This window comes from Chrysochloris asiatica, unplaced genomic scaffold (genome assembly GCF_000296735.1).
Source record: "Chrysochloris asiatica unplaced genomic scaffold, ChrAsi1.0 scaffold00278, whole genome shotgun sequence".
Classification (NCBI taxonomy): Eukaryota; Metazoa; Chordata; class Mammalia; order Afrosoricida; family Chrysochloridae; genus Chrysochloris; species Chrysochloris asiatica.
This window is the reverse complement of record NW_006408796.1, coordinates 2,329,802-2,341,551: the sequence shown is the minus strand read 5'-3', so window position 1 is coordinate 2,341,551 and position 11,750 is coordinate 2,329,802. Positions and strand designations below refer to the sequence as shown.

The window sequence follows — 11,750 nt, the reverse complement described above, 5'->3', positions numbered from 1 at the left end:
GGGTGGGTGGGTGGGTAGGTGGGATGGATGAATGGATGGAAGGGTGAGTGAATGGGTAGGTGGGATGGATGGATGGAAGGAAGGGTTAGTGGGTGTTTGGATGGATAGATAGGTGGGTAGGTAGGTGAGATGAATCGATGGATGGAAGGATGGATGAATGGGTGAATGGAGGGACAAAATGAGTTGTACTTACAAGGACAATGTGGGCATAGGATATATTTCATAAACATTTAGGGCAGGCTGTCCAGAAAAGGAGTTATGCAAGGAAAAGCCGAAATCAAAACCACTAAGCAAGCCTGACTAAAATCAGCACTTTTAAAGTACCCCGTCCGCAAAAGTTGTGCTTTGCCCACAGACTTTAAGGCAGTATTTTCATTTAGTATTTGTTGGGTCTATGAAACTGTTCTGAACTGGCTGCTTGTTAAATACCCCCAGAAAGCTTTTTAAAGCCTACAGTGGCCTGCGTCCCAGAGGAAATGGTAACCCACGGGTCTCAGGGGCAGAGCCAGGCAGGGGCACAAGCTTCCCAGCCAGCTCCACTGTGCAGTTTGCTCAAGAACCATACTGCCTGAGGGAGCAACATACAAACAAGGTTGGGGACGCAACTATGAAACTTTTTTCCTTAGCGTGACATTTGTTGACCTCTCCATTTCCCAAAAGCATCAAACAAAAGCCAACAAAGAAGAAAAGTCACCATGAAGAAGGCAGAAGCTGGAGGGATGACATAGGAACCCCCATATCTTAAGTGTGGCACCAAGAGAAGGCAAATGTGTCATGACAGGAAGAAAGAGGAAGAGCACATGGGATCCCTGGGACGCAGGGAGAGAAAGAAACAGACATACAAAGTCACCAGGAAGGGCAGTCTCAGGGGTCTGAGGAGGCAGAGCCAGCAACATCCATCAGCATCCCCACTCGCCTCCTCTGGAGGAGGAAGGTGATGAAGGGAGAGGACGGTGAACTCTGGATCCAAGTCACCCATCACTGACCAGCTGTGGACCCTTGGAAGGATTGCTGCACCTAAACTCAACTTCCATGCCATTGTTGAAGGTCCAACCCCTAGTGACCTCATGTACTGAACGTGCTAATGTCCAAGTCCATGGGTGTGGCAGTTGTGCCAATTCATCTCACCAAGGGCTGCCAGTGCCCTCAGCAGCCTCCTCCTTCACCGAGTATGGTGTCCTCCTCCTGCCATTGGTTCATCCTTTCGCTGTCCCTAAATCAGCCAAGTTGGAGAATGTTCTACTGCGATCCACAGAGTTTACACTGGCTAATTTTCCAAAGTAGATTTCCAGATGTTTCTTCCTAGTCTTAGTTTAAAATCTCCACTGAAATCTGTCCACAGTGAGTAACTCTGCTGTAATTTCGAGCCCTAGTGGCTTAATTTCCAGCATCATAGCAACATGTAAGCCACCACAGTGTCATATGGCGGCGGCAGTGGGTTTTGTTAATGACGACTTCTGCCAGGATGAGGGACACACATGGAATGTACCAGCATGGTGACTGCATAGGTGGTGAATATTACCTTCTTCCCTTCATCCGTCCACTGCCTGACAGAGTGCTGGAAGATGAGCCCCTTGGGTTGGAAGGCACTCAAAACAGAACTGAGGTAGAGTTGCCTCTGGAAAGTAGAGTCAACCTTAATGGCATGGATAGAGCAATGCTTCGAGGAAGGGGCATGAGTCAAAATGAAAAGAATGGCAAACATCCACTCATAATTAAAATGTGGAATGTTTAAAGCATGAATTTAGAAAAATTGGGAGTTGCCAAGAATTAAATGAAGTGCATAAAAAGACCAGGAGCCTCGCTGGTGTCCTGAGGTCTGGCCACACCACAGGCTGGGCTGTGAGCCACAAATGGGCTGAGTCCCCAGCTGAGCGGACTCCCAGAAGTCAACCTAAGAGGGAGTCCATGTCTGAATCAAAAGGATTGAGAAGAAGAGGCTAATTATTAAATGGAGCCAGTGAGGAAAGAGGAGGTCAATGTTCTGGAAGATTCTCAAAGAAAGAAGTAAACAAGTAGACCAAAAAAAGAGAAAAAGCCAAAGTAGGTCATTGCCCAGGTCAGAAGCCATTTGCTATCTTCTTGCAAAAGCAATTCAATCCCACTCCACCCGTCCACCTGCTGAGAAGTCTAGGAGGGAGAGAGAGCCAGAGGGGCTGAGTTGGGGAACATTCTAAAGGAAAGGGTCACTAAAGAATCTAAAAACTGAATCCTCAATCAAGCTCACCAGACGCTCCTTGGAAACCCTATACACGGTTGCTATGGGTTGGAACCGACTGGACAGCACTCAACAACAACAATAGCATGGGCCAGCTAACTAGTCACACCCGAAACATACGTCCCAAAGGGGGTCAAAGTGGTGAAAACCTTCTACCACACGAGCAATAAGTTACTCCCAATGCAAATCCTATCGAGCTCTGGTAGTGTAGTGGTTACGAATCGGGCTGCTAACCTCAAGGTCAGCAGTTAGAAACTACCAGCTGATCTGTGGGAGAAAGATGAGGCTTTTGCTCCCATAAAGATTTACAGCATTGGAAATGTTCAGAAACCCTGTACAGGGTGATTATGAGTCGGAACCAACTCCACGGCACACCACCACCACCACCAATGCAAATCCTAAAACTCGCTCTAATGAAATGGAAAACCTCTCACCAACTTTATGTGGAAAGAGGCCCGAAGAACCAAGCAATACTGAAGAGAAACGAAGTAAGAGATCTCACATTTCCATCTCAAAACTTACAATATAACCACAGTAATCACAACCGCCTGGTACCAGTTCAATGACAGACATGCACACAGATCACTAGAACAGAACCAAGAAGCCAGAAGAAAATCCATCTATCTACAGGCAGCTGATTCGTCAGCAAAATCCATCCATCTACAGGCAGCTGATTCGTCAGCAAAATCCATCCATCTACAGGCAGCTGATTCGTCAACAAAAGGTGGAAGTCTGTTCAGTGGGGGAAGAAACATGGTGCTGGTAAAACTGGGTATTCATTTGCAGAAAAAACAAACAGGATCCACACCTCACACCATATACACAAACTAATTCAAAATGGATCAAAGCCCTAAATGTTAAGGCTAAAACTATATATATAAAGTTCCTGGAAGAAAACATAGGGATAAAACTAGGGGAACCTAATTTTTGGTAGAAACAGTATATCAAACATCACTAGAAATGTGTGAATAACAAACAACTAAATACGCAGGAACAACCAGAGACAAATCTGTTGTTGATGTTAAATGAGGCTGAGTCGGTTCTAACACGTAGCGACCCTATACAGGGTTTCGGCGAAGCGGCTGGTGGGTTTGAACCACTAAGTTTGCAGTCCAAACCCACCCTATTGTCGAGTGCTTACCCTACAGGGCCACAACAGGACTCCTAGAGAAAAGAAATTAGAAATGCATAGTTCTCAGGTTTGTGTGTCACATGACTATGTCTGGACTTATGAGAAGCAGATACACCTTCCTAAATACTTCCAAACAGATTCTATCTTTACCTCCTTTTTCTCAAATTACCCAAAGTTTGTTGCTGTCAGGTACTGTTGATTTTCCATCCTGAAGTCACAAGGTGCCAAAGTACATTCTCAGAATGGTCTGTTGTTAAGTGCCTTTGATTCGGTTCCGACTCACAGTGACCTTGAAAAGGGTTTCTGAGGAGTGGCTGGTGATTTTGAAGCACTGACCTTGCAGCTCAAACTAACCTTGTGGTCCAGTGCTGCTTATCTTACAGCACCACACCAGGACTCCAGAGGGTCAGAATCACAAGGCTTTCAGCACACAGAAACACTTTTAAGGCCAAAACCAAGATCACAAGACCTCTAACAATAAAAAACCCTCTTAGGCTATCTGGAGTCCTGGTGTGGTGTTGTAGGATAAGAAGTCGTTCAAATCCACCACCTTGGAAATCCTATACAGGGTTGCTAAGATTTGGAATCAACTCAGAAGACAATTAACAACAGGCTATCTGTCTCAGAGATGGGTATTTCCCAAGCCTTCAAACAGGTTCTGTCAGGTTCAGTCATTGGCGGATGGAGCAAAACCAAAACTGATCCAAATCTGTAAAATGTGAGTGATTCCGAACAAAAGCCAGATGGGTATAATTATGATGGGATGCCTTGCTAGAAATTTAACCTAACAGGTTAGAAAACAAGGGCAGCATCCACGCTACACAGCAACCAATTCTCTTGATTGGCTGAGTAGAAACAACAGGGCCCGCCCCTAAGATGGCGGTCCATAGGCCACTCTGGATGACTCCTACAAAAACCCAGTCTCCTCCATCAGACTCTCAAAGGGTTCACAGCGCCTCTTCCGAGTCTCCCAGTCCAGGACTTCCATTTGCAAAGTTTCCCGCCCCAGTTACTATTCCAGACCACCCAAATTTCAAAAAATCTGGGCCTATTCCAGTTTTGCTTCATCAACCATTATAGAAATGGTCCAAACCAGTTAAAAGTTCTGGTATTTCCAGTATAAAATAACCAATATGGAGTATAAGAGCTTCCCAACTCAATACTGTCATTTTTCTACAACTGCATTTTCTGATGGATTCCAAGAACAACAGATGACCCATATTAAATTTCAAAAGAAGTACAATACATCTGGTTTGTAAACAGTGTCCACCACTTAACACCAGTCCGCCGTTCTTGTCCCTGACGTTTTGGGTGGCTGTGCCCTCTTGAGACGGGCCCTTCGCCCACCCCCAGTCACAGCACCTTCCGCACAGCCCTGTGCACATCAGCTGCTGGGTCACCATCTAGGAACCATGGTGCTGTGTCTTGTGCAGCTCCTTGAAATTACATATTTATGAAAGGAAAAATGCCAACCCCATTTCCTAATGTGCTTCTGTTTTTTAAAGCAGGGCAAGCAAAAATATTTTTTTTTATAAAAAGCAAATTAAATATGAATTGTATTATTCATTCTTTTTCTCTTTCCTCCAACTCAAATTTGGGTACTTGTAGCCAAGACCAAACCATAGCCAATCCTTTAGACATCCATCAGGAAAACTCCCCAAAAGAATAAAAATGTTTCTAGCTGACCATGAGTGAACATTTTGATTGAAGATGTCAGAGAAGAATCCTGGTCAAAAAGAGGGAAATGTAAAATAGAATTTCTAATTCTCATGGATTTCAGATTTTCTGGAACCCTTGGAGGCTCAATGAATTCCTGAAATGACTTCAGTTATTAATCATTAAATCTCCAACAGACCAAACTGACGGCAGTAACTTACTTGGCAGATGAGATGAAGTTTACACTAACGGGGAACAATTTGGAAAAGAGGGGTGAATGGTTGTACAATTTGAGGAACGACATTGTCACCGAATTACATGGGTACAAATGCTGAGGTAGTGTCTGCTTTCAACAACAATAAAAAAGCTTTTTAAAAATGTCCCAGCCATAGGCAAATATCACAACAACAGAATGAAAGCTGTCAGCAGTAAGAATTCCAAAAGGCTCCCTGGTAGCACTGTGGATAAGGCATAGGACTGCTAAATGAAAGGTCGGTAGTTCAAACCATAGTTCGGGTTTTGTATATTGCATTTTGTATATTACATTCTAGAGCTTTGTGCTGCCACTCAGCTCATCGGCAAATAACTTGCATCTTGTTCAACTTGACTGCAAGTCCATGAAAAAATTCCATCTCTAAATCATGACTAAGTCATTTTGTGCACACCAAGAAGCTAAAAAGCAAAATTAACACAGAGGGTCATTACACACTCTGACAGAGTCACATGAAACTGACTGAGAGAAATGGTAACTTCAGGAGGCTGAAGTGCAACTGAATTCACAGATCAGTTTATTGGAAGCAACAGTTGCAATACATCTAAGAACTCAGACTTAACGTGGGGCCAGAAGGCAAATCATTTTTACGTTTTCTTTCCTTTGGAAAAAAAAAAAAGGTTAGACATATGCCCGAAATACCTGCAATAAAATTAAAGTATTTTCCTTCACACACAAAAATGGGGATCCACTGAAAGGGCGAGAAGGGGACGGATATACATTCTTTGAATATACATTTTTCATAAAAGGAATTCTGTCCAAGCCAGTGCCTCTGAAGGATGTGTATCTACAGACTTAGATCACGTCCTAAGGATCTCACTTCTGCATCCTGACTGTGGTCCTCAAACTCCTTTTCCCCCTCCTCTGTGCCCAGCTGCTCCCTGTGGGCCCCATGCACAGTCCAGAGGCTCTTCCCTGAGCCCTTCCTGATGAAGCCACTCTGGGGAGGGCAGGGGGCCAGTTGCTGCTCCCTGGCTTCTGTGTGGCCCCTGCAGCAGTTAAGGGGTGGGTCTGTGTTCCTTCTGTGGCTGCCTCCTCACCAGGCAGCTGTCTCCGGCCAACAGCTGGCTTTGCGTGTGGAACACGCGGCTGCTGAAAGGCAAGTGCATTCCTGGGCTCCCGGCCCTGTGTGAGCGTCGGGCGACCTTCCAGGTGAAATCTGTAACACGGCTAACACATGTAGGCCCCGCCTTTCCCCTGTGCAGTCAGATCCGCCTTCGTCCACTTTCATAGTATCTCAGAGCTCTGCATTAGAAGGCAGCAGGGCTGGCCTGCCAGAGACCCCTGGAGAAAGGGGTGAACATAAGGAGTGTAGAGGAGGGAAGAGGTCAAAAGACGGCCCACAGCTCAGGACACTCACAGGACACAAAAAGACACCAAAGGGGCAATGTGTTGAGAAAGGGAAGCAGCTGGACAGGGTGGGAGAGGGCGTGAAAAGGACAAACAATGCCATGAAGAATCAACTACCCTGAGCCCATCCGGCCCACGTTTCACACCAGTAGGCCCAGAGCATCAATCAATCCAACGTGTCCAAACCCAAGGGTCAACTTTGAAAGCATGCTGCAGAGTGAAACACATCCGGCACAAGAGGGCACACGTGTGATCCCACGTGTCTGAAACATCTAGGATAGGCAAGTGCAGAGACCAACATTGGTTTGAGTTATACTGGGGGGAGGGGTGTGTAGGACTCACTGCTTAGGGTCCACGTAGCTTCTACAAAGGGACTCACTGCTTAGGGTCCACGTAGCTTCTACAAAGGGTGGAAGGGTGACAGAAACATGTGGGAACAGGAGAGGTGTCAGCTGAACATGTGGAACATCATCTAACTGAACCATACACGGGAAGATTATTGAAATGCCAGACACCTGCTTACATACGTTATTGTTGCCAACTGCTATCAAGTCAGTTCTGACTCATAGCGACCCAGTATAGGGTTTCCGAGAAGTAGCTGGTGGGTTTGAAATGCAACCTAATGGTTTGCAGTCCCGTGCCGATCCTACAGCGCCACACCAGGTTTTAAAAAGCTTGTGAAAAAACAGAATTAAAAGAGAATGGAAGGGGAGTGATTAACTTTTCAGTCTAGGAACGGAGGTCCCTGGGACCATCAAGGGAGAAGAGCGGAGAGCGAGACTCTACCCAGAAAAGCAGTGATGCCTGAAATGGAGGCAGAGATGATGACGTGGAGAGATGGAGCAGTTGGGGACTTTACACACAGAGAGGGAGAGGGGCTGTTTGCTGACAACCAGGGGGCAGGCTTGCAGGGTGTACCCTTTGGTTGGTTGATGATGCATGGAGGGGATTGTAACCATGGCAATGAAACGATATACGATAGGATGAATGTAAAACTAATGTTTTCCCATGTAAACTCTCACATAATTCACAATAAAACATTAAAAAAAAAAAGAGAGAGAGAGAGAGAGAGAGAATGGAATTTTTCCATGAACTTTTTCAAGCCCTTGTGTATACATTTACTGCAAATCAAAAAAACAACCTAAGTAGGCCAAAATTGCCAATGGCCCAAAAGCAGACCTTGAACCCATACATGTGTGAATCTACTATAGCCAGCACACACAACAAAGGTACAAAATATTGTTTATAATAAACAACCACTGCAGATTCCAAATCACAGTCACCCTAGAGACAGAGCAGAACTGCTCCACAGGATTTCTAAGACTATAAGTCTTTATGAAAGCAGTCTCATTTTACTTCCTTGGGGCAACTTCTGGGCTTGAACCACTGACCTGGCATTTAGAAGTCCAATGCCAAGCCCACAGAGCCACCAAGTATCCTCAGGTATTACAGAATAGTCCGGGTGTGGCGCTGTGGGTTAATGAGCTAGACTGCAAAGTCAGTTTGAAATGCAAGGTTGGTGGTTCAAGCTCACCAGCTGCTCCATGGAAACCCTATACAGGGTCGCTATGGGTTGGAATTGACTTGAAGACACTTCACAACAACAACTTATTATTGGTTACCAAAAGCTAGAGGGAGAATGGAAAGGAGCTGGTCACTGTTGAGGGGCACTGAGGTTCTCACAAGAGACCACCCAGTGAATGAAATTCATGGCACTGAATTGTGCACATTGAGAATGACTGCGATGCAAGAGGGAGGTTGGAAGAGGGCAGAAGGTGGTACTGGAAGGCACAGGGAGGAACGCAAGAGTTAAAGGGAAAGAGGTAAATACTGTTCACTGATGGTACAGATTTGTAGAATGTTGGACTGATGCTCTGCTCTGCACTCTTCACTCAATTCACAATGAAAAGCTATTTTTAAAAAATGGTTCTAATGGCAAACTTTGTGATACATATGCTGCAATAAGGTTTTAAAAAGCATGAAAACAAAAAAGTTAAAGGTAGTTTTAAACGGGAGATGGAATTATAAAAAAATAAACCCTGCTTTCACATGTAGTTTGAAGTCTGATTTCCTTGGGGGTGGGGGTGGGCGGTGGGAGGGGGTTGGTACCAGGCACTCTACTGCCCTTTAAATTGATTACTAAAATGATCAGAACATCTTTTCAAACACATTCTAATTATACTTGTTGCAAATAAAAAGCAAAGGGCAGAGAGACGTGGGGAGAATTTACTTGTAGATTTAAGGCATGAAAGTCCCAAGCAGTTAATATTTCATAAGGTCTCATGCCAAGACAATGCCAACAGAAAACCAACAAGAACCACTGCATGGAGTAATCATCTCAATTTAGTTTACTGGCGTACATTCAATAACTAGGCTTCAAACAGAATTAGGTAAAGTGATTATCACTCTCAGCTATTTCAGACCAATCAAATTAGCCTCTTTCCAGGAAAAAGATTTGACAAGTTCAAATTGTCAGAGTGAAAAATTTAATTTAGAACTGGTTTAATTTGAAAGGAGATTCTATGGCCCCATAGATACAATGTTCGAAAGGCTGTTTATAGAAATTACTGGTGGGTCTCCTCAATGTGCAATGAATTCGCTTTCCATCTAACTCTTTCCCATCTTTAAACCCTCTCTGCACCTTGCAGAACACCTTTGCATTCTTTAAATCTGCTCTTTTAAAACTCCATCCACACACAGCTCGCTGTCCAAGACGATGCCACTGATTTGAAACTCTGAGGCCCAATGCCAAACTGCTGCATGCTGTATCCTCTGAGACTATGCATACGGTCCCCCAGTGTTCTCAGAAACAATGGTGCATTTCTTTTTACATCTGTGAACACTTCCCAGCGAGGATGCTTAGTTAATTTTTGTGTCAACTTGGCAAGGCTGTGATACCCAGTTGTTTGGTCCAACAGTAGTCTGGACTTGTTTCATGTGATTAAATCAACTGGTCTCCGAGAAAAGCAGATCACCTTCTGTTTTCATTATGGAGTGCTGGTGTTAACAGCGTCACCACGGTGAATGGCTTTAAGAAACAACCATTAATTCTCTCACACTGTGTTGTAGTTATTACTGTTTGGAGAAGAATACTAAAAGTGCCATGGGCTGCCAAAAGAACCAATAGATCGGTTTTGGACGAAGTGTAGCCAGAGTGCTCCTTGGTGGCCAGAATGGCCAAACTTCGTCTCTCGGACTTCAGACATATTGTCAGGAGGGACCAGTTGCTGGAGAAGGATATCATGTTTGGTAAGATGGAGGGTCAGAGAAAAAGAGGAAGACCCCCAATGACATGGATTGGCCAAGTGGCAGCATCGATGGACTCAAGCACGGCAACAGTAGTGAGGTTGGCCCAGGATCAGGCAGTGTTTCATTCTACTGTGCATAAATAAGGTCACTATGAGTTAGTACCGACTCGATGGCACCTAACAACAACCACCACCACCTCCGGTTGGTCTCAACTCACAGAAACCTTACACACCACAGAACAAGACATTGCCTGGTTCCCCACCATGCCATCTTCATAATCACTGATAAGTTTGTAACCATTGTTGCTGCCACTGTGTCAATCCATCTCCCTGAGAGTCTTCTCTTTTCAATGACCCTCTACTTTGGCAAGCACAATGTCCTTCCTTCAGGGATTGGTCCCTCTGGACAGTATGTCCAAAGTACAAAAGACAAAGTCTTGCTTATTACAAGACAGACTTATTTCCTCTTCTGGTATTCAATGGTACTTTCAATATTCTTCTCCAACACCACAATTCAAATGCAGGGATTCTTTTATGATCTTCCTTATTCATTGTCCAACTTTTACATGCATATGCGACAACTGAAAATACCATGGTCAACCCTTTCAAGAGGTCTTTGGCAGCAGATCTGCCTAATGCAGTATGGCTTTTGATTTCTTGACTGCTGCTTTCATGAGTGTTGTTTGTGGATCCAAGTAAAATGAAGTCTTGGACAACTTCACAATCTTTTCTCCATTCATCGTGATGCTATTTATTGGACCAGTTGTGAGGATGTCCATTTTTCAGTACTGAGGTGCAATCCAGACTGCAGGCTGTAGTTGTATTTGATCTTCATCAGTAGGTATTTCAAGTCCATCAACTCTTGTGTCAGTAGTGTCTAATGCATCAATCTATTCTTGAAATGCTCTCTAAATTCAGGCGGGATATTTTCAAAGTCTTATTTTGGCTCCCATGAGTTGTTTTAATTTTCTTCAGTTTCAGCCTGAACTTGCATGTGAGCAATTGATGGTCTGTTTCAGTCTGCCCCTGGCCTTGTTTTGACTGAAGATATGGAGTTTTTCACCTCATCTCTTCCCACAAATATTGTCAGCTTGATTCCATCTGGTAAGGTCCACATGTATGTTGTTGTTGCTAGGTGCCATGTAGTCGGTACCAAATCATAGTGTCCATATGCACAACAGAACAAAACACTGCCTGGTCCTGGGCCAACCTCACAATTGTTGCCACGCATGAACCCATTCATGCTGCCACGTGGCCAATCCATCTCGTTAGGGGTCTTCCTCTTTTTCTCTGACCCTCCACTTTATCAAACATGATAGCCCTCTCCAGTGACTGGTTCCTTCTGACAATATATCCAAAGCATGAGAGATGAAGTCTGGCCATCCTGGCTTCCAAGGTGCACGCTGGCTGTACTTCCAATACAGATCTGTTTGTTCTTTTAGCAGCAAATGGTACTTTCAATATTCTCCACCAACACTGTACCTCAAATGCATCAATTCTTCTACAATCTTTCTTATTCACTATCTAACTTTCTCATGTATATGAGGTTCTTGAAAATACAGGGGTTGGGTCAGGAATGCCTTAGTCCTCAAGCTGGCATCTTTTGCTCTTCACTTGAAAAAGGTCTTGTGCAGCAGACATGCCTAATGCAATATGTTGTTTGATTTCTTGCTGCTTCTTGACTTCCATGAATGTTGACAGCTACTCCAAGAAAAATGAAGTCTTTGACAACTTCAATGTTTTCTTCTATTGATAAGAATGTTATTAATTGGTCCAGTGGTGAGGATTTTTGTTTTCTTTACATTGAGATGCAATCCAGACCGAAGGCTATGGTCTTTGATCTTCATCAGTAAGTATTTTAAGTCCACATGTATA

The 11,750-nt window shown here is 44.2% G+C and overlaps 1 protein-coding gene across 1 annotated transcript in view; it reads right to left on the bottom strand.

The window, feature by feature from the left end:
- The window catches only part of LOC102818097 (myosin-10-like), a 93,868-nt gene extending 87,482 nt beyond the window's left edge, over positions 1-6,386 (bottom strand). The window contains exons 1-2 of the mRNA XM_006874442.1: positions 6,318-6,386; positions 6,098-6,217 (exon numbers count right to left, since the gene is read on the bottom strand). Of these exons, the coding sequence (XP_006874504.1) occupies positions 6,098-6,217; positions 6,318-6,386 (189 nt within the window). The remainder of the gene's footprint in view (positions 1-6,097; positions 6,218-6,317) is intronic.
- Positions 6,387-11,750: the final 5,364 nt, after the last annotated feature.